Source organism: Rhinopithecus roxellana, chromosome 4, assembly GCF_007565055.1.
Source record: "Rhinopithecus roxellana isolate Shanxi Qingling chromosome 4, ASM756505v1, whole genome shotgun sequence".
Lineage (NCBI taxonomy): Eukaryota > Metazoa > Chordata > Mammalia > Primates > Cercopithecidae > Rhinopithecus > Rhinopithecus roxellana.
Window position 1 is genome coordinate 4253563 of NC_044552.1, and position 23124 is coordinate 4276686.

General features: G+C 48.3%; 2 protein-coding genes across 8 annotated transcripts in view; one reads left to right on the forward strand and one right to left on the reverse strand.

Annotated features, from left to right (window-relative positions):
• The window catches only part of DTNBP1 (dystrobrevin binding protein 1), a 158516-nt gene extending 141654 nt beyond the window's left edge, over nucleotides 1-16862 (forward strand). For 3 of the 5 annotated variants that reach the window (XM_030929318.1, XM_030929321.1, XM_030929319.1), the window contains 3 exons: nucleotides 6004-6159; nucleotides 15015-15155; nucleotides 16440-16861. In XM_030929318.1, coding sequence (XP_030785178.1) covers nucleotides 6004-6159; nucleotides 15015-15155; nucleotides 16440-16684 — 542 coding nt within the window. In that variant the 3' untranslated portion in view covers nucleotides 16685-16861. Of the gene's footprint in view, nucleotides 1-6003; nucleotides 6160-15014; nucleotides 16104-16439 lie in introns of those variants that run through there. The other 2 variants (XM_010376394.2, XM_010376393.2) reach the window with 2 other exon arrangements.
• A 762-nt stretch (nucleotides 16863-17624) lies between these two features.
• The window catches only part of JARID2 (jumonji and AT-rich interaction domain containing 2), a 280018-nt gene continuing 274518 nt past the window's right edge, over nucleotides 17625-23124 (reverse strand). Inside the window, exons 17-18 of one of the 3 annotated variants that reach the window (XM_030929317.1) lie at nucleotides 22509-22616; nucleotides 17625-19645 (exon numbers count right to left, since the gene is read on the reverse strand). In XM_030929317.1, the coding sequence (XP_030785177.1) occupies nucleotides 19463-19645; nucleotides 22509-22616 (291 nt within the window). In that variant the 3' untranslated portion in view covers nucleotides 17625-19462. The remainder of the gene's footprint in view (nucleotides 19646-22508; nucleotides 22617-23124) is intronic. The other 2 variants (XM_010376398.2, XM_010376397.2) reach the window with 2 other exon arrangements.

Consider the following 23124-nt stretch of genomic DNA (forward strand, 5'->3'; position numbering starts at 1 on the left):
AAGTGAAAAGACATCCTCTTCAGTTCAGTTTTTTTTTTCTTACGAGTACACTCTAAATTCCTTGCAGATTTATTAAGAGTCCTGAAAGGTAACTAATTCTTAAGCATCTGAGTGGGGCCCAGAGCAAGTGATTTTCAGTGCATAGTGAATCCTGGTTCTTGGCAATATTTCCTGTTGCTCCCTCTTCAAGAGGCTGTTGTTTAAATAACGCTGGTATTAACATTAGCTGCCAGCTGTTGGCCAACACTGTATGCTTGGTGATTCGTATTTGCTACCTCATTTAATCCTGCCAACAACCTTATGAAGTAGGTGTTTTTCCCGCACCTCTATGGAGCAGGAAGTTGCGACTCAGGTGGAATCAGTTATGTGGAAAAAGAGCCTGAGGCCAGGATTAGCTGCAGGTCCTTTGGGAGGCGATTCCAAGAAGCAGGAGCGAGGGACAGGGAGAGTGAGACAGCGACGAGAAGAAGCTAAAAACAGGAAGCTGCTAAAGCCACTGAGAATGTGCCATCGTACCAGGATCTCTGAGAAGCGTTGAGAACACTTCCTAGAATCATCCACCCAAAGGATGTTAGACCAGGGTCCCGAGACACTGACTTCCGTCACCTATTGGTTGAGAGCTGCCTTAATTCCACAGAACTTCTGGGCTGTGCTGGCTGCGTTTCCTGAGATTCAGAGAATACTCTGACCAGAAAAACACAGCCACACAGGCATGGCCGTGAGGTGGGACCCTCTGTGCATCCCAGTGAATGCACACAACGCTGGTTCCCATAGCTGCAGCTGAACATAGAGGTAGACCAGAGGGCTGCGCCAAGAGGCGCTAGGAGCAGGACCCGAGTTGGGCCCAGCCTGAAACCTGTGAGCACAGAAGCTCTTCCCACTGTGGCAGACCGTCTCCACATAAACACGTGCGAGATGAGGGTAGCGGGAAATGGAGAGAAGGCACCCAGTAATGGCAACAGTATGAGCAGAATGCACAGAGGAAATACACATGTGATTACATGCTAATTAGGAAAATGTACTTTTCCTATGTTGCTTTGGTTAGCATTACTTTGTGTTTCTTGCATGTATGTAGATCAGAATATAAGAAGAAAGCCCACAGTATTCTAAGTATTAGACACTATACCTGATTTGAGATGATAAACTCCATTCCTGGGTTTTAAGATCTGCCATGCATACCAGCTTGCTGGACTCCGGCGTTGAGAATGTGGTGCTGGGAATGTGGGGGTGGGCGGGGACTAAGGCAGATAATGGATCTCATTCACCATTGTCCATTGTAAGAGCTGCTGTGTTTGTTTTGTTAATCTTGATAACACCCCCAAGATGTTGATACTCCCCTGAGCTGAACCAGAGGGAACAATGCCTTGGGTGAAATGGTTTGTTACAGTGTATCCCAGAACACAGGGTAGCTGAAACATTCTGCAAATGACTAGATTTTCTGGAATAATAGCACCCAAACTCAGCAGAGCAGGGTGTCTGCCACAGACACAGGGTAGGAGTTAGGAAATATTTATGAAAGGGAAAGCACTCAGATTGTCCTTTTTCGATTTTACAGTCAACCAGATTTGATCAGGGACCTGAATTCGTACAGACAGCCTATTTGGAGTAATTCCATATTGCTGTGTAATAGATAACCACAAACATAACAGTTTAAAACAAAACAAATTTATCAGCTTCCAGTTTGTAGGGCAGAAGTCTAGGCAAGGTGTGACTGGGTTCTCTGCCCAGTGTTCCATGAGGTTGAGCTGCGTTTTTTTCTGGAGGCACTGGAGAAGAATCTGTGTGAGGGCCCTTCAGGTCACTGCCAGAGTTCAGGCTCCTGGTGATTATGGTGTGGAGGCCCCTTTTCTTTCACCTGCTGTCAGCCCAGGGCTGCTCTTATCAGCCCTTGACCTCTTGATCCATCTGCTTTGACCTCTCAAAGTGCTGGGATTACAGGCATGAGCACCGTGCCCGGCCTAACCCAGAAGTCTTAAGTCCAAAGTCTCATCTGACACAAGGCAAGTCTCTTTGACCTAGGAGCCCATAAAGTCAAAAGCAAGTTAGTTACTTCCAAGATACAATGAGAGTACAGGCATTGGATAAATGTTCCCATTCCAAATGGGAGAAATTGGCCAAAACAAAGGGTGTACAGGCCCCAAGCAAGTCTGAAATCCAGCAGGGCAGTCATTAAATCTTAAAGCTCCAAAATAATCTCCTTTGACTTCATATCTTACATCCAGGTCATACTGATGCAAGGGGTGGCTCCCACGGCCTTGGGCAAGCTCTTTCACAGGTTGGCATTGAGTGCCTGCATCCTTTTCAGGTGCATGGTGCAAGCTGTCATTGGATCTACGATTCTGGGCTCTGGAGGGCGGTGGCCCTCTTCTCACAGCTCCGCTACGCAGTATCCCAGTGGGGACTCTGTGTGGGGGCACCAACCCCATATTTACTGTTTGCACTACCCTAATAGAGATCTCCATGAGGGCTCTGTCCCTGCAGCAAACCTCTGCCTGGACATCCAGGCATTTTCATACATCCTGTGAGATCTAGGCCAAGGTTCCAAACCTCAATTCTTGACTTCCATGCACCCACAGGCCTAACGCCATGTGGAAGCCGCCAGAGCTTGCGGCTTGCACCCTCTGAAGTAATAGCCCGAGCTGTACCTTGGCCCCTTGTAGCCACAGCTATAGTTAGAGTGGCTGGAATGCAGGTGCCATGTCCCAAGGCTGCACAGAGCAGCTGGGCCCTGCGCTTGGCCCACAAAACAATTTTTCTTCCTAGGTCTCTGGGCCTGTGATGGGAGGGGCTGCTGCCAAAATCTCTGACATGCCCTGGAGACATTTTCCCCATTGTCTTGGCACTTAACATTCAACTCCTCATTATTTATGCAAATTTTTTCAGCTGGCTTGAATTTCTCCCCAGAAAATGGGTTATTCTTTTCTAGTGCATCATCAGGCTACACAATTTCCAAATTTTTATGCTCTGCTTTTCTTGTAAACATAAACTCCAATCTCAAACCATCTCCTTGTGAACGCATAAAACTGAATGCTTTCGGCCGGGCGCGGTGGCTCAAGCCTGTAATCCCAGCACTTTGGGAGGCTGAGACGGGCGGATCACAAGGTCAGGAGATCGAGACCATCCTGGCAAACACGGTGAAACCCCGTCTCTACTAAAAAAAAAAAAAAAAATACAAAAAACTAGCCAGGCGAGGTGGTGGGCGCCTATAGTCCCAGCTACTCGGGAGGCTGAGACAGGAGAAAGGCGTGAACCCGAAAGGCAGAGCTTGCAGTGAGCTGTGATCCGGCCACTGCACTCCAGTTTGGGCGACAGAGCGAGACTCCGTCTCAAAAAAAAAAAAACTGAATGCTTTCACAATAACCCAGGTCATGTCTTGAATGCTTTGCTGCTTAGAAATTTCTTCCACCTGATAGCCTTAATTATCTCTCTCAAGTTCAAAGTTCCACAGATCTCTAGGGCAGGGGCAAAATGCCACCAGTCTTTTTGCTAAAGCATAGCATGAGTGAGCTTTACTCCAGTTTCCAATAAGTTCCTCGTCTCCATCTGAGACCACCTCAGTCTGGACTTCATTGTTCACATCATTATCAGCATTTTGGTTGAAACCATTCAACAAATCTCTAGGAGGTTCCAAACCTTCCCACATCTTCCTGTCTTTTTCTGAGCCCTCCAGACTGTTCCAGCCTCTGCCCATTACCCAGTTCCAAAGTCCCTTCCACGTTTTCAAGTATCTTTATATCAATACCCCTCTCTCTCCAGTACCAATTTACTGCATTAGTCACTATTCACACTGCTATGAAGAAATACCTGAGGCCGGGTGCAGTGGTTCACACCTGTAATTCCAGCACTTTGGGAGGCCGAGGCAGGCAGATCACTTGAGGTAGGAGTTTGAGACCAGCCTGACCAACATTGCAAAACCCCGTCTCTACTAAAAATACAAAAAATTAGCTGGGCATAGTGGCGCGCACGTGTAATCCCAGCTACTTGGGAGGCTGAGGCATAATAATTGCTTGAACCCAGGAGGCAGAGGTTACAGTGAACTGAGATCGTGCCACTGCCCTCCAGCCTGGGGAAGAAAGTGAGACTCCATCTCAAAAAACAAAACAAAACAAAACAACAACAAACCCTGAGACTGGGTAATTTATAAACAAAGGAGGTTTAATAAGCCCACAGTTCTGCATGGCTGGGAGGCCTCAGGAAACTTACAATCATGGTGGAAGGGGAAGCAGGCTCCTTCACAAGGCGGAGAGTATGAGCATGTGGAGGAGGAACTGTCAGACCCTTATACAACCATCAGATCTAGTGAGAACTACTCACTGTCACGACAACAGCATGGGGGAGACTGTCCCCATGACCCAATGACTTCCTTCCCCTGACATGTGAGGATTACAATTTGATATGAGATTTGGGCGGGGACACAGAGCTAAACCATATCACATGCCTTGAGGAAAGGTTAAACCCCTGGAAAGTGTTTATAGCTGGGAGATTTGGGGTTCTTGCTTGAATGACCAGGTGAAAGTTGATTATGTTAGTGTTCTTGCCTTATATATTACTGACTCAGGCCTACCTTTAAGGGTCACTGGTCACTTAAGTTATAAAATTATTTCATATCCTTTCATATGTTTCATGTCAATATTGGGTTAATATTTCTATCCCAATTTTCAGATGAGAAGGTTAACTGATTAGGTTGTGTGGCCAGTAAACACTAAAAAGCCAAGACTAAATACTTTGTAATGTACCATGATGGCTACTTTTTTTGTTCCCAACTTTTTTTTTTGCGGGGGGTGGGATGGAGTCTCACTCTGTCGCCCAGGGTGGAATGCAGTAGCGCCATCTCAGCCCACTACAACCTCTGCCTCCTGGGTTCAAGTGATTCTCCTGCCTCAGCCTCCCAAGTAGCTGGGACTATAGGCGCCTGCCACCATGCCTGGCTAATTTTTGTATTTTTAGTAGAGATGGGGTTTCACCATATTGGCCAGGCTGGTCTTGAACTCCTGACCTCAGGTGATCTGCCTGCCTCGGCCTCCCAAAGTGCTGGGATTACAGGCGTGAGCAACCACGCCCAGCCCTGTTCCCAACTTTTTACTGTGGTAAAATACACATAAAATTTACCATTTTGTGTATACATATAATTTGTAAGTGTCCAGCTGAGTGGTATTAAATATATTCATGCTGTATATCCATCACCACCATCCATCTCCAGATCTCTTTCATCTTGTAAAACGGAAAGTCTATACCCATTAACCACTAAGCCCCCACGCCTCTCCCCCGCCCTGAGAGCACCACTCTTCCTGTCTCCATGAACCTGACTGCGCTAGGTACCTCATATGAGTGGAACCATACAGCATTTGCCTTTTTGTGACTGGCTTATTCCACTTAGCGTATGTGTTCAAGTTCATCCATGTTATAGCATGTGTCAGAATTTCCTTTCTTTTTAAGGGTGAATAGTATTCCACTGTTACACACTTTTAACAAACATGCCTTGAGAACTTACTGTGTGCCAGGCACTGAGCTGAGTGACAGCATGTTGAAATGAGTCATATATGATCACAGTCTTGCAGGGACTCCAAGTCCTTAGCAATTGCACTGCAATTTGTAAGTCAGCTGCAGAAGTTTAAACACAGGGATGTGGAAACATCTGGATGGAGCAGCAGACTCCACTGGAGTTAGCAGAAGGATGACCTGAGAAGCTAGTCTTGGAAGGTGAACAGCTGTTTGTGACTGACGAATGGGCGATGTGGTGGGAGGGGGGAAGGTTGTTCCAGCAAAGGGAACAGCACATGCAAAGGTGTGGAACAAAGGGCCTGACTGCCCAGGTAGGGGGAAGCAGTGCAGCAGATTGGGGGGGCAAGGAGGCCACCTGTACACACGGTCGGGGCACCAGCCTAAGTCTGTCAATGCAGCATGACTCCATCCACTTGGAGGGGGGATGAGAGCAGCTGTTTATACCCATTTCCTCTCTCAGTCCCTTTTCAAACCCTAACCCCAGTTATTCTGTTTCCTCAGCTGAACTAGATGCAGAGCACGCCCAGAAGGTCCTGGAAATGGAGCACACCCAGCAAATGAAGCTGAAGGAGCGGCAGAAGTTTTTTGAGGAAGCCTTCCAGCAGGACATGGAGCAGTACCTGTCCACCGGCTACCTGCAGATCGCAGAGCGGCGAGGTGAGTTGGGGCTGGGGCTGCTGGAGCAGGGACTCAGTGGCTATGCAGGGTGGCGATGGGCTCCTCTCCCCAGAGCAGGGCATGAGGCAGAGTCCTCAGAAGTCCCGTTCTGTTATTAGACTCCAGCAACCAAAATGTGTGCGTCGGGCCACCTATCTCTTGCCCTGATTATGCCTCTTCTATCAGTCTAGGCTTTAGTTGAAGATATATTTTTTTAATACCTCTAAAGATTACAGATACGGCCAGGCGTGGTGGCTTATGCCTGTAATCCCAGCACTTTGGCAGGTCAAGGCAGGCGGATCACCCGAGGTCAGGAGTTTGAGACCAGCCTGGCCATCATGGTGAAACCCCGTCTCTACTAAAATACCGAAAGTAGCCAGGCGTGGTAGTGCATGTCTGTAATCCCAGCTACTCAGGAGGCTGAAGCACGGGAATCGCTTGAACCCAGGAGGCAGAGGTTTCCGTGAGCCGAGATCGCGCCATTGCTCTCCAGCCTGGGTGGCAGAGTGAGACTGTCTCAAAAAAACAAAGATTACAAACACAAATTAGGCTTCTAGAAATTACCAAAATGGACAAACGGAAAATTGCCCTTAATTCTCCAGGACAGAATAATCCCTGTTACTGCTTTTTGTGCGTTCTTTCTAGTCTCTGTCAAGTCTGCTTATTTAATTGCGATCTGACTGGACCGTACATATATATGGCTTTGTCCCTAACTTTTCTTCATGTTATATAGGACTCTTTCCCCCTGTTGTTAAAAATACTTTGAGAGGTTGTGTGTCAAAGGCTGCGTCTTTTTGTCATGATGTATCCTAATATATTCTACCAGTTTTCCTAGCTGAACATTTAAAATCTTTCCCTCGGTAAATAGTGCTGTAAGGAACAAGCCGATTAGACGTCCAGACACTGAACTCCTTCCCAGCTTTTCCTTTGGAAGAACCCAGTGACTCGGAGGTACAGCAGGGGTGAACAGGGCAGTGGCACCGAGCAGCTCACATTTTCTCCCCAGCCTGCGCCGCATAGGCAGGACCAGACCCCAGGCAGCGGGGAGACCCGTCCAAACCTTCCCCTGTTTTTCTGCCCTCCCATTCTCCTGAATTTCTCATCACCTCCTGGACACCTCCCTTACCTCCCAAATCTCAGCCTTCATCCTCTCCCCAGGCTTGCCTGGCCCTGGCCTTTGTTCTCTCTATCCTGCCCCCAACCACATCCTCCAGGAGTGTTTCTTCCTTGTCATCCAGTTCTGTGTCCCCTCCAAGGAGAAGTTAAAGAAATCCAAGAGGCCAGGCGCAGTGGCTCAAGCCTGTAATCCCAGCACTTTGGGAGGCCGAGACAGGCGGATCACGAGGTCAGGAGATCGAGACCATCCTGGCTAACATGGTGAAACCCCATCTCTACTAAAAAATACAAAAAACTAGCCGGGCGAGGTGGCTGGCGCCTGTAGTCCCAGCTACTCAGGAGGCTGAGGCAGGAGAATGGCGTGAACCCGGGAGGCGGAGCTTGCAGTGAGCTGAGATCCGGCCACTGCACTCCAGCCTGGGCTACAGAGCGAGACTCCGTCTCAAAAAAAAAAAAAAAAAAAGAAATCCAAGAATGAGGCCGGGCACGGTGGCGCATGCCTGTAATCCCAGCACTTTGGGAGACCAAGGTGGGTGGATCATAACGTCAAGAGATGGAGACCATCTTGGCCAACATGATGAAACCTCGTCTCTACTAAAAATGCAAAAATTAGCCAGGCGTGGTGACACGTGCCTGTAATCCCAGCTACTCAAGAGGCTAAGGCAGGAGAATCGCTTGAACCCGGGAGGCAGAGGTTGCAGTGAGCTGAGATCGCACCACTGCACTCCAGCCTGGCGACAGAGTGAGACTCCATCTCAAAAAATAAATGAATACATAAAAAGAAATCCAAGAATGAGGAAAGAAAATAATGTTGAGAAAAATAGATTAATAGCAGTAGCTGAAGACCTCATAGTGTGCTGGTGAACGCAGTTAGTTGTGAGGATGATGCTTGTTTACCTTCCAACGCACAGTGTAGATTTGAAGCTTAACAACGTTCTCTAGAGTCAGCCTTCGCCGTTCTTGTAACCGTGAGCCTGCATTTGTCCTCCGTGCATTCCTCCGAGTGGACGTACAGGATTCTGTTACTTCCGTGTTTGCTGCAAGTTGTAGAGAGTGGCTTTCCATGGCTCCTTTGGGAGGAAGGAGAAGGTTTGCTCCAGGGATTTTTATCCTGCTATGGGTAGAAGCAGAGAAGGACACTGTTTTACCCCCGCTGCCATAACGAAACCATGTGGACTGGGTGGCTTGAACAGTAGACATTTCTTTTCCCTCAGTTCTGGAGGCCTCAGATCCAAGATCAGGGTGCTGGCGTGATCGGTGTCTGATAAGGGCTCTCTGCCTGGCTCACAGACGGCCCCTTCTCCCTATGTGTGCACGTGGCCAACAGTAGGGTGGAGCCCTCTGCTGTCTCTTGGTATTAGGGCTAATCTCGACCACAGGCACCATGTCCACCTGACCTCATCTAACCTAATCACCTCCCAACGGTCCCAACTCCAGGTATCCTCATCGTAGGGGTTAGGGCTTCAACATACAAATTTTAGGGGGACACATTCAATCCATACAGATACACCGTGGCCGACACGCCAATTTGAACATAATGACACATTGCAGCAATGTCATAGAAGAGATGCACTGATAATGGACAGCCACAGAAACTCTGATTGGTGAACAACTTAACTCTATCTTCCTTCAGTTTAGCACTGGCTGGTGAGCCCAGAGGAAGCACAGAGAAATGAAAGTGCCTCTCAGGAAGCTCCCATTATAGGGAGAGCCACAGACATACGGCTGATGATGATGTAGTAGGTGTGTGGCCGGCTTCTAAGGAGCAACTTCTGTTGATGACCAGCCCCTGGTGACAGGGACAGGCACGCACTGCACCTCCTCCACAGCTAGCAAGGCACTGGGCTGGCAGAGGGAAGCGTCTAGCAGCTACCTGCCAGAAATACCTGCAAGGAAATATGAAGTGGTTAAATTTTCGTGGTTTTGAGTATCTCAAAGATTAAGTTTCAAGAAAATGTTGGACTCATGTTTTTAAGGTAAAAATTAGGCACATGTTGTCAATATATGGTTTTGAAAACTTTGAAGAAGAAAATTGGAGGCTCTGGGCTTTTTAGCTTTCTCTTCCGCTAGAGCTGAGGGACAGCCGCATACGGGAATCGGACATCCCATTGCACGGCTGTGCAGAGCCGGCTCCGACTTCCCAGCCTGACGAGCCACAGCGCCTTTCTTAGGGAGGAATCTTCATCTCCAAGGATTAGTATTAATTTAGGAGAATCAATCAAAAATTTAAAAACTCTGCAGCAAACATGGTATTTTGGACTCATTCCACTACGTCAGAAATAGCAGTTGGAATTTCACTTTCAGAAGCATCATTTCTTAATTAAGACAAGGCCATGGCAAGTTTTATCCCGAGAATCATCAGAGGAAGGGGTGAAGGCACTTCTGTGCCACTTGGATGGTGCTGAGGCCGGATGGCCCCCCAAGCACAGAGGCTCTCAGGCTTGAGGACTGAAGGCCGTGCCAGGAGGGCTGAGCAGCAGAGGGGGTCTGGGTGCCACCACAGGCCCCGCAGAGCTCTCCGTGCCATTAGGGCATCATTAGGTGTTTTGTAAGACCCTAGCCCAGGTTTGATCTTCTGCCTGATATGACTGCCATTTTCTTAGAAAAGCATTTTTATTGCTTTCATTTTATTGCTGAATGTCAGGGTAGCCTGCAGTTACTTATTAATAAATCACCTCGGAGATGTCCTGGGCTGTGCCTGGGTTTTCTGGCTCTGTATTCCCATAGATTTCAGGCTCTTGTGTCTCTGAATCAGTAGTTCAGCAAAATGGAATCCTATGGAGCCAGGGGTGTGCCTGCTTCCGAGGGATTGACTCAGCTCTGGGATGCTCCAGAGTGGACCCAGTGCCCTGGGAAGAGAACGAGGTTTGGGGCTAGTGATCAAATTACAATTATAGTTAGAAAAGAGAGAATTGACAGGCAAAAGTGCACCTAAGTGCTGTGATTTTGAGAATCATCCATACTGATACATTCACCTCTCATTTGATTTCTATTCTTAAATAGTCATTTCCATGGAATAAATGTCATTTGTTCACTGTTGTATTGATGGGTATCTGTTTCCAGTTTTCTTCTTTCATAAAAACAATGCCGGCACGGACTTTTTTTTTTTAGGACGGAGTCTCGCTCTGTCACCCAGGCTGCAGTGCAGTGGCATAATCATAGCTCATTGCAGTCTGGCACTCCTGGGTTCAAGTGGTCCTACCACCTCAGACTCCCGAGTAGCTGGGACTACAGGTGTGCGCCACCATGCCTGGCTAATTTTTTAATTTTTTAGAGAGATACGGTCTCACTATGTGGCCCAGGCTGGTCTTGACCCTCCTGGGCCCAAGTGATCCTCCCACCTGGACCTCCCTAAGTGCTGGGATTACAGGCGTGAGCCACCACACCTGGCCTTGGACAATCTTATAATTTGTCTGTCTGTACACATCCGTGAGAGTTGCTTTAAGACCAGCTGTTCTCAGACTTGGGAAGCCTCACAGACCCCTGGAGGGTCTGTGGTTCCAACATGGATTCCTGGGCCCACTGCAGGGTTTGTGACTGTGCAGGTGTGGGTGGGGCCTGAGGATTTGCATTATAACCAAGTTCCCAGGTGATGCTGAGGGGAACCACACGTTGGGAATCACTTCTTTAGGGTATATAACTAGGAGAGGAATTACTGGTCATAATGACATGGCTATCTTTCATTTTACTAGATTCTGTCAAATTCCTTGCCAGACATTGCACCAGTTTATAGGCTCCCCAGCCACGTATGCACGTTCTGATTCATCTTTACTGGCACTTGGTAGCGTCAGATTTTTTAATTTTTGCTAATCTGTTGGAATGAAACGACACCATTCGGGAGTCTTCAAGCCTCTCTTGGGCTGCGTTCTTCTGCTGCCCGTCCCTGAGCCAAAACTACACTGTTGTATACTTACTCATCTCAAGTGTTGGTACTCAGCTGGAGACACTTTTGCCCCCGAGGGGGCATTTGGCAATGTCTGGAGAGCCATTTTGCTTGTCATGCTTGGGGTAAGGGTGTGCTACTGGCACCTAGTGGGCAGAGGCCAGGGACGCAGTTAAACATCCCACACTACCCACGACAACCCCACCACCAAGAACGATCTGGTGCAAAGTGTCAGGAGTGCTGGGACTGAGCAAACGTTTTCTAGTGAAGCCTGAGTCTGCTGGAGCTATTCCGCCCTGCCCTGCATGTCTGCACGCATTTCCCGACCTGCCCTGCGCGTCTGCACGCATTTCCCGCCCTGCCCTGCGCGTCTGCACACATTTATTTTCTTCATAGTTGCCATGACTCTTGGGGTCTTGTCCTTTGGTGTAAATGTCACAGTTTCAAGTTTGTTGAAGAACCTTGTCTACAATTTGAGCAGAATTGCAGTAAGTTTCTGGATGGAGACACAATGGGCCTCTTAGTGGTATTGGATCTTTCTGCAAGTGCACGTGTCTCATGCATTCCTGAATGGCCGGTAGAACTTGTCTCCGATGCTGAGACCAGTGACTTTACCTATTCTTTTTTTCTGATGGCTATAGAGATTTCCTATTTCTCGTTAATTTTGGCAAGTTTTCCATGGAATTGTCTTTAGTTGTCCGCTATGTCAGCGTAACGTTGCCCATGGTGTGCGTCTCCCCCTTAACTGTGTTCCTGGGTAGGTTTGCTTTTGCATTCTTAAAATTGTTCATGTGCCTTTTATTCCTTTCATCTCTACTTACGATGAGTCTTACCCCAGAACCTAACCAGCTTCTTTGTTCTTTCTGCTGTTTGATTAACTTCTCTTCAGTTTTGCTTTCTTTGGGCGTTTGTTTTTTTCTAACCTAAGTTGAATATTCAGGCTTGACTTTCAGCGTTCCTCTCTGGTAAGGCATTCAAAGCTATGGATTTCTTGCAGGAGTACCGTTTTAGTTGAATCCTACAAATTTGGCACTAATAATTTCTGGGTAAATTTTATCATTAGCATTTCATATTTGATTTGTGAACTGTTTATAAATGTTTTTAAAAATAATTAGATATGTGAAAGTTTTCCTAGCAGTTACCAATTTCTAACTAAATTTCATTGTGATTGGAGAATAGGATTTCGATTTCTCTTACTAACTTTGGGACTGCTGATGTCAGCCATCGAGTAGGTATAGTGACACGCGCCCAAGATCACGGATATCATGTTTTCATTGTCATGCCATTTTTTAACTTTAAAAACGTAACCAAAAATAGAAGTTTTAGATTATCTTTCTGGTGAATTGAACCATTTAAAAGTCACTAAGTACTACTCTTTATCCCAGTATTACTTTTGTTTCCCATTAAAATCTATTTTGATATTAATATAGCTATATCAGCTTTCTTCTTTGTTTGCTCATTATATCTTTTCATTTTTTAAGAAACATTTTCATGTTTCTGTGTCTCCATATTTGCCTCCTGTGAACAGAAGGTAGCTGGATTTTACTTCAGTTCAGTCGTATAATCTCTGAACTGGCAAGTTTGGCTCACTGACATTTCCTGTGATCACTGACACACTCATTACCATCTTATTTGGTGCTACAGAATTTTCCTGAAAGCTTTTCCTGTGCTTCTTAGTCCAATTTTTTCTCTCCTAAGTTATACTCCTGCCCTTTTCAAGAAGATGGCACAGACAAATTTTCAAAACGGAAGTCAGAAGCCAAAATCTAAAAGACAGAAAGGCCTTGGCAAAAGGCTTCCGTAGGTCAGAAAGGAAAGCCTCAGAAGTGTGCCCCCAAAAAGAACAAGCCTGACCAGGGTGCCATCAAATTCCCCTGACCACTCAGCCCTGAAGATCAAGCCCAGTTAACTGCTGTCCCTGTGTGGCTGAGCTCAACCCTGGCCAAGTCCGAGGCAGAGCAGGCTGCCTCAGTTGGTGGGGAGGATGCTGCCAAGCATGGGACCATCTAAACCATAACACTTTTCCCCAACTGAAAATAGGAATTACTCTTACCTCTCATTTGAGTGCTGAACTTTAGTGATTTTCTGAGCCTGAAGATAGTGAGACTCACTTTCCTCCCAGATGAAGCCGTAATCTCATGTCCTGTGGCTCTGAGCACCCTCCTCTCCGCCCCCGTGTCTTTGTTCAGGAGGGTAATTTGGCCCTGGTGACTCCTTGTTATGACTGTTCCATTCCAGGTTTTACATTAACTCACACACTCACACGTCTCTTTGCTTAACATGCTTTCTTGCACTCAGTCCTTCCTTCGCTGTGCCTCCAGCGAGAGCAGGCTTGTGATGACGTGTTTTTTCTTGGTCTCTGCTTCTCCTCTCCTGGATCTTAAATGATACCTAATGTTACACCATTTTAGAGACGACATTTCTCTCTCCTCTTTGAACTTACTCCACAGTCTTCTGGCTTTTATTATTGTTGTTCAGAAGTTGCCTGTCATCCTAATTATTTCCTTCTCTTTCTTAACCTGCCCTCTCTCTCTGGCTGCTTTTTAGAGAGCCTTTGTCTTTGATGTTCTTCAACTTCAAAGCAATTGATGTAGGTGAGGATTGCTTTGATCTCACTTGGAATGTTTTGCTTTTTAAATCTGGGTCCCGATGTCTTTCATCGATTTGGGAAAATCATCAGCTTCTTTGAATAGAGTTCTCTTCCCTTCTTGGCTCTGGGGAGACGTGACCAGATGCTACGCTTCTGTGTCTCGCAGACCTCTTATGCTCGCTTGCATTTCCCTTTGTTCCGCTATGCTGCATTGCACAGATTTACTCACCCTGCCATCTAGTTTATTCATTTTCTATGGGGCTGTGACTGTGCCCCAAGTTTGAGATTTCAGTCTCTTCTACCTAGTCATTATTTGGTTCTCTTTCAAATGTCTGTCCTTATTTTTGACACCTTGTTTTTGACTCTACCCTTCCTGTGACTGCAGTGTGTGAACAGCCATCTCAGGTTCTTTCGCAAGGATACTGTTTGTTTCTGCTGCCCCTCACTCGGAGTGGCTCATTCCATGTGTGTTACAAATGCCAGATTGGGTTGGGATTGACTTTGTATAAACCAAGGTTAAGGGAGGGTCATTCCAGAAAAACTTTGCATTTGCTTCTGCTAGGCATCCCCGTGGCTACGATAACTTATGTGGCTTGTGGTTTTCTGGACCATAGAGGTCGTTTGCCTATGAGGAAAGACCTGTGAGGTGTCCCGTGCTCAGGGCCGGGCGGAGGCTGACCAGGCATGTGCTGTTTCTTGGGGTCGCCGTCTGCTGGTGGGCTGGGTTTTGTTCTCTCCTAGTCTGTGCTTCCACTGCATGGAGCTCTTGCAGCTTACAGATGTTCAAACCCCTTCAGCCATTAGGCCTGAGAAATGTTCCAAGGACAGTGGAAACTCCACTTGCAATTAGAGGACTGTGCCTGCCTGGAAGTTTCGGGGCAACTGTAGGCAGGAAGCAGAGTCCTGGCTGGCAGGGAGGAAGGTCGCTAACTGTTGCTGCAGGAATGTTGGCCTCCTTGAGACAGGCTGAGGGTCCTACTCCAAACAGCCGGAAATCGCTTAATGTGGGGATTGGTCTTCAGCGTCCCGAAGGGCTGGGGATGAGCAGATTAAGGAAAGTGTAAAAGGTATAATAGTTGCCAAGGGTGATTTAGGATGCATTTAAAGTGCCAGACTGGCATATGTTATCTACTAATACGTTGCTTCAAATTCCGTTTTGAAGTAAGCTTAGAAAATGCAATGTAGTTAGCCTAATGCCGATGGAAGATCACCTGTTGAAATGATATTAAAGACATGTCCTTCCTCATGTTGCTGATCTCTCCGCAGAGCCCATAGGCAGCATGTCATCCATGGAAGTGAATGTGGATATGCTGGAGCAGATGGACCTGATGGACATATCTGACCAGGAGGCCCTGGACGTCTTCCTGAACTCGGGAGAGGAGAACACTGTGCTGTCCCCCGCCTTAGGTAGGGTTGACAAACTTGCATCAGCTGAACCGGGGCTATACCGATGCCACTCACCTCCAAAGGGAGAAGTGAGAAACATCTGCCAGTCACTTACACACAAACCCCCGAGCGCACAGCCAGCTCCTGGCTCCCCTACCCCACGGTTCCACACGGCTGTGTGGCAGCTGCAACAGCGGTGTGGTTCCTTCATGAATTCTTCTCAAAGATTTGACATGCTCCACTCCGGTAACTTTGGTGAGTTGAGAGCTTTCTTGTTTTCCCTCCTTTACCACCCAGAAATCCATCTGAGTCTGCTCCTTGTGATTAAGGACTGGCGTTTGCAGGGAGGTGCAGACTCTCCTGCGTGGCTCACACGGAACTCTTCCCTCTTGATGCGGCAGACATTTAGGGGCATGCCTGCTATGGGGCAAAGCCATGGTGTATGTTCAGCTCTTGGCCTGTGTTGTAAAACTTAGTTGCGTTTCAGTTCCTTTCATCCCTTCCCAAAATTTTGTTTCACATTCATGCAGCAAATATTGACGGAGGTGCCAGACCTGTACCTGGGCTAGGTGCATTTCAAATTTCAGACCAGTTCTTCTGGCTGGGTCAAGGCAAAGCTCAGTCCTCCTGGCAGCACCGCAGCCATCTCTGGAAGGTTCTACCATTACCACGGTTTCTGCTTCCTCTAAACTTCTCACCCACTTCTCCTGGCAATCTGTCAGAATGGTGTCATCCCAGGAAAGAGAAGGGGCTTGGGTGCATTTGCCCCCATCCTGAGAAGGCCGGAATACTGGAAACCAGAATGAACCCTCACCCAGAGTCAAGGAAAGCTTTAGAAACAGTGACACCTGAAGATAGAATTTTGATTCTTTGAAGAGCCTATTTAGTTCCATAAAATTGGGGACCTGCTGAAAGGTCAGTAATTCCAACTGTCTCAGCAGTGGTGTCTCTGAATTACTGAAAAGGGTAGAAAGACAGACATCTAGATTATCGAGGTTACAGGGACTGCTCCTCCAAGATACGCAGCACTTGCCCTCGGGCCTCTATTACACACTATCACATAGTCCTAGGAGCTCTTGATCTTTGTCACAGGTGGCTGACTCCTTAGGGGACAGAAGGGTCACCGCAGGGCCTGAGGCTGCCTCTGGCATCACTCAGCTCAGTGTCTTCGAGGGCAGGCCCCAGGTCCCTGGAACAAAAACCACACACCCCTTTCATGACGGGCACATTCCACAGCTGTTGGCAGCGATTCTAATCCGCAATCTTTTTATGACAGGACTTTTTCTTCCCTACGTTATTTTGCAGGGCCTGAATCCAGTACCTGTCAGAATGAGATTACCCTCCAGGTTCCAAATCCCTCAGAATTACGAGCCAAGCCACCTTCCTCTTCCTCCACCTGCACCGACACGGCCACCCAGGACATCAGTGAGGGTGGGGAGTCCCCCGTGGTTCAGTCTGATGAGGAGGAAGTTCAGGTGGACACTGCCCTGGCCACGTCACACACTGACAGAGAGGCCACTCCGGATGGTAGTGACGACAGCGACTCTTAAATTGGGACGGGACTTGGGCACTGTCTGGCCACACTGGAGTCCGGTTTTGGCTGTATGCGGAATTCCACCTGGAAAGCCAGGTGGTTTTATAGAGGTTCCTGATTTTTACATAATTGCCAATAACGTGTGAGAAACTGAAGGAACAGCTTACAATAAAATGTGAGGCTGGTAAACTGAGCGCGGAGCTAGTTTATACACAAAGGCTTCTAAATACACACGTTCTTAAGGTCGCTGTAAGTCAGGGTTCCTTAGTGTGAAGGGACACGCAGGTCACTGGGGGCTGCCCCAGAAGGTTGCATGTGGGCAGGGTCTGGGCCAGGCAGTAGAGGCTCCACAGGGCTCGGTTCTGTGTGAGGCAGGGAACGACTTTCACAGGTGGAAAAGGCCACTTCCTGTAGAAGAGCTGACTGTAGCCAAACCACTCTGGCAAAGCTGGGTCCTTTGATCATTACAGAATTATCAGTTCAATAGCCAACCAGTCCAACCAACCCCTACTTTCATACACCTGGGCCCAAAAGAACAGAAACAAGCCCAAAGCAATCCTGTATTCTTTATGAATAGAAACTGATCCCCTGGAGATATGTTCCTGCCACCACTCCTCCAGCCCAACGAGAGAGAGAGAGAGAGCTCCCCGCTGAGATGAGGGGGCTGTCTGCAGCTGTACCACCCGGAATGCACCCAGTGTCCTCATCCTGAAAGCTCAGCAGGGGGGCACAGCTCGATGGGAAATGAGGGGGACAGCCGCAGCCCACGAGCAGCTCTGGCCCAGCCTGCTGGGCCACATGGAAACCATTAGGTTACGCTGAAGGGGACCCAGCGGCAGGTGGGAGCTGTGGGAGCAGGACTGCAGCGTGGGGGTGGCTCTGCTCCCTGGCTACGGGGGATTCTCTGCCCCCTGCCCGTGGATGGGAAAAGAAAGAGCTCATTCCATTCAGTCATCTTCCACAAGACAGACAAATGTCCAAAAAACTTTGTTTTTATTATTAAACCTTGTAGTACAAACCTGAAAAGTAAACAAAAAACTCGCAATAAACCACATGAAGTCTCCCTCCCAAGGGAGGGGTGCAGAGCAGCGCTAATAAATTAAATGTCAAACTGTAAGCCATAGGCAGAAGTTTACTGTCAAAAAGAGGGAAAGTACACAGCAAGGCCATAGAAACCAGACAACCACATTGGAAAACACTTGACTCTGTTTCTGTAATTGTTAAATATTCCAAAACAGTTCAGTCTTCTGCAACAACAACCAACAAAGTGGATCATAGGACGTTCCTGGCAGTCACCACTGGCAAGCTCAGTGCAATATGGGTAGCTACGGGATTGATGAATCCAATTATGAAACAAAGAACAGCTTGTGAAAACAGTTTCCCTTTTTTATTCCACACATACTGTACACACAACCGGAGAAGGGCAACAGCTACTCCATTATTATTTTTTTGTTGTTGTTCAGTGATGTAAGCAGCACTTATAAATGTTACAAGAAAAACCCTGTAAGCATCCAATCCAACCGATGAAGAAACGGAAATGTAAGGCTTTTCTTCATCTTGTCTTCTCACCCCCCTCCCCACCCCCCACTGAGAAAAAGGCTCAAGTATTTAAAACAATTTACAGGCATATGTACAAAAGGGATGGGATTTTTTTTTTCTTTTTTCCTTTTTGTTACAACATGAAGAGAAAAAATAGAGAAGATGAACGCAAATGCATTTTCACATTCAAAAATAACTGCAGGCCTCCTAGTGGCTCTCTACGTGATCATAAACGAAACAAATTTTAAAAGAAAGATTAATGCTGACTTGTGAAGGTGTCAAACAAGAAGCGGTGAGATGGAGATGGAATGTTAGAAAGATTGCACGTCGATGACAAAGAAGCACTTACGGCTTCCATCACTTTTCCTTTTTTTTTTCCTTTTTTTTTTTTTTTTTTTTTTTTTTAAATCTTAAGGATGCTATTGAAGGGTTTTTTGATAAAGTAGCCAACAGCACCAAAAAATAACAGAATGGATTTCCTAATGAAATCAGGCACAGGTCTCCCTCATGTGACCCCTCCAAGGCAGGCAGTCTTTTCCGTCTTCCTCGCTCGCTTTTCTTCTTTCCTTGAACAGATGCATAGTGATGTGCTGGTGGAGAGCCACTCGCTCCCGTCTCCTCGTTCCGCCTATGGTTAGGAAACAACGTCCGCCTTCAGCTGCCACAGCCGCCCAGAGAAACAGAACGGGGGTGCCCCGGCTTCCCAGATCACAAGCTCATCTGGTGCGCGGCAGAAGACGACAGCCAAAGCAAAGCCATTTCAAGTTTTTTGTGTGTGTGTGTGTGTGTGTGTGTGTGTGCGTGCCTGTGTCTCCTATCCCTTCTAAAAAATCTGCTCACGTGACTGATGGTTTTTAAATTTGTTCTCCAAACTTCACCCTCTTCAAAAATGGGTTAAAAAGCCTTTTTTTCCCCAACAGTTACAAAAAAAAAAAAAAAAAAAAATCAAAACAACAACAAAAAAAGGCTTTTGTCAGCCATGGGGCAATACAAATTAATACAGCCCCTGCAGGGTTTTTAAAACAGTGACTATACGGCAGTTTCCAAAATCTGACTGCAGTATCTAGGTTTTCTAAGTACAAAAAAAAGTTCAACAGTTTAATGCTAAAACAAACAAAATTAGTTCTCTAAAACCAGAAGAAAATCTTCTTTAGAGCTAGTGCAAAGACAGCTTCAATCCTACAGCAAGTACTCCAAACTAGAATATAATAATTACAAAAAAATATATATAAATCGACCACGGGCGTTGGCATCTTCATGATGAGCTCGAAGCACTTTTGGATGAACCGGAGGCTGACAGCCGGGAGGGGGGCACGTCCACTGTCGCTCTCTTGCGGGGACCTCTTTTTGGTGTGGGTTTACTGAGACAGTTCTCAATGCTGCCGTTTTTACCAGACACTTTGCCGCAGATCTGATTGACCAGACTGATAATCTGTTCCTGTTTGGGGGTGAAAGGAAGGCACAATTAACATACCATATTAACAATTAACAATTAACATACCATATGAACAAGAGCCCTGTCCCTGACAGCCAGGCAGGGGCAGGTTTAGGGCAGAGGGCAGCGGCGTAGCCGTCCCCTTCGCCACACCAACCAACAGTGTCTAAAATGTCCCCAAGAGGCTCAGACGCAGTGAGTCTCCCTTTCCCAGCTCCTCCTGACGCCACACAGCAGGCACGGCCCTTTCATCCTCATCAATACCCTGGTCCACCATGGTTTGCCGCTCATAAGGGCAGGGCTGGCAGCGGGAGCCCAGAGCACTGCCTCCACCATGGAGCACTCAGCAAAGAGACCTGGGGGCTTTGTTACGTCCTGGATGGTGACACAAATACCCAAGCTACTTGACTCACTTTAGCTACCAGCCACTGAACCTGGTCATGCAAATAAATGCAAACACTTGTCACCTATAGATATCCTTGTAATTCACCCAAGAGAATCATTTATCTGTTGGCACCAAAACTGTGTAGCTTTCACACAGTACATCCTATAATCATCTCATTTTTAAAAAGAACATGGGGAGGAGTAGCAAACGTGCATCTCATGAGCATCTCTGTGGGCCAGGGGTGGCTGGGAACCACGCTGAGTCCGGCAGGCGAGGAAGCCAGCCATGGAATGAAAGGTCCGAGGGCCTGATCTCTAGCCCTCTGGAAAGCCCCCAAGATAAGGGTAAGGAAGTGACAGCTGGCTCCCATCACAAGTTAAAGGCGCCCTTGGAAGGGGGGTGCACACGTATCTGTAATAACACCATAGTCATGGCTGCTTGAGGTACTGATGATGAACACTGATAAGGAATAAGTGGCTGAGCTGCCACAAAACTCATTTAGGGGACTACAGCTACCTTACCATAAGGACGAGTGAGGAGGAGCCAGCAGCGTGCAGTTACAGGAGAGCACCGTTCCCTCCCCGCATGCAGCTCGACAGGTGGACAGCACCTGCCCCAGACCAGCGCCCTCACACCAGGCTTGGCAGCAGGCAGCCCAAGACCCCACTCACTGGACCCCGCTCAGCCAGCCTGCAAGGGCCGGAGGTACAAACGGCTCCAAACTCCCCAGAACGTTTCACCGTCCATGAGAACCCAAGCCATGAATTCAGGGATTTGCAATCTAGGTGTGCCCCCTACCCCCCAAAAAGTAGGTGTTTAAAGCAGACTGTCCCAGGTCAGCAGGCCCAGCCATGGGTGATTTGTGTGCTGGGCACACTGGGAGGTTGAGAACAAGATTTTGCAATGGTCTGTTTACAAGCTAGAAATTTCCTATTTAAAATAATGGGTCAGATGTGGTGGCTCACGCCTGTTAATTCCAGCACTTTGGGAGGCCGAAGCGAGTAGATTACCTGAGGTCAGGAGTTTGAGACCAGCCTGACCAACATGGTAAAACCCTGTCTCTACTAAAAAGAAAAATTAGCCGGGTGCGTGGTGGCCCATGCCTGTAATCCTAGCTACTCCGGAAGCTGAGGCAGGAGAATCGCTCAAACCCAGGAGGCGGAGGTTGCAGTGAGCCGAGATCATGCCACTGCACTCCAGCCTGGGCAACAGAGTGAGACTCCGTCTCAAAAACAGAAAACTGTACAGCTCAACAGGGAACAGAGGCACAGACTTGCTTACTGAACTACATCAGCTGCTGCAGAGTATGCAGTTTCTAAATACCTTTGCTCCTCCTCATTCATCAAAACCAACCATTAGTTCTTAGCCCCTGCATGCCATTCTTTTCCCAGGATCTGGTCACGTCAGACATCCGGCTACAGAAACAGGCTGCTGGTGAGAGGCACAAGGCATGATCCACAGAGCGCCTTCCAGGCAGCCAGAGGAAGCCTCCCCGTGCCACCACCTGCACTCCATAAGGTGCCAGAGCCACGCTCATCTCAGCCGCAAAGGCTTCGTTATTTGTAACTGTGCCTGGACATCTGCTGTTGAAGTGAAGGAGGGACAGCAGGTGCTTACTGCCTTCACCCAGCATGCTCTTTGAAACAAAACAGATGCAAAGAGTTCCTCCTCCAGCTCTCCAATCGTTTAGCTCAAGGCTTATCGAGTGAGACCCACCAGTTGGCCCCACTGCTTGGGCCCCCAGATGCACCAGGCCCCGCACAGTCAGACCCGCAGCACCCGCCCCACTCAGTGGCCTCAACTGTGCAATGACCACAATGTGGTGACCTTCCTTGTAACCAGCCTCATCAGAGTCCATGGGAAGCACACGCGGGGGAGGCGGGCAGGGCAGGGGGAGCACACGTGGGGCACAGCAGGGGAGAGGCACTGCTGCCAGGAGTTCCGCCACTCAGGGCAGCCCCCAGCTGCACAGGCCGTGCACTGTTGCGACCTCTCCCTCCAGAGGAGCGTGGCGCCTGCAGGACTGGGACTTGGGCCCATCCTGCCCCAGCGTCTGCAGACACTTCCAGCTCTCTCAGCCTGGAGGGGATGGCGTCGAGTGAGTGGAGATTGGAGAGTCCACTGCCAACCATCCCACTGTGCCTGGGACAGGTCACCACAAAAAAGGGTCTGGCTCTAAACCACAGTGGTGCAGCCCTTGGGAAAGTCAGTGAGGCTGCAGGAAGAGCCTCAGCCCTGATGAGAGCCCATCTCTGAAATCCAAATGCACGGCACTGCGGGCCCATGCAGGAGCCCTGCTCCCCTCGGGATCCTAACGTGGGGCCTGAGTGGGTTTAGGGCTTAAGAACAGGACACCTCAGGCCTGCAGAGCCCTGGCTGCCCACCAGGCACAGAACTGCCAGGCTGGAGGGCGTACATCCAGCCAGGACCAGGGAAGGCGCCACGCTGCCGCCCCACCCTACCCCGCAGGCAGGGACTGACCTCATCATAGCGGTACATCAACTTCAGCCCTCGGCAGGACTTCTGTTTCTCCACGTGGCGCAGAGCACACTCCAGACAGAACACGACGTTTTCGTTCTCTTGTACCACCTGCAAGCAAGAGCAGGACACCCGGAGGTCAGGAGACAACTCCACAGCGCCCTGGGAGGGTAAAGTGGGAGCACACCCAGCCAGGCAGCCCTCACACCCACTGCCCCAGCCAGGGCAGCCCTGGCACCCATCACCCACCCGGGCCAAGGGCTTTGAGGACTGGAAACACTGGAAATGGAAACTAAAATGAAAAATGAAAAAAACTAAAACTAAAATTTAGTGGCACTAAAATGAAAACTGACAAACCACCTGGAACATGGTCTTCAACTAGGAAAGTGAGGAACAGACGACCTCTGAGTTAGACCTAGGGGTGGCCCTCAGGTCCCCTCCAGATTTCTGCTGGAGTTTCCTGGGAGAGGTTCAGTCACCACCAGGCTGGTAAAGACAGTGAGGGGTACGTATTTCTAATCTCTTGAGTTCTGAGGGCTGCTGAGATCCTGGGTTCGAAACCACCCTAGTGCTGGCACAGATGTGGAACATGGAGGACTCCAACTCGGGCAGCCACGCG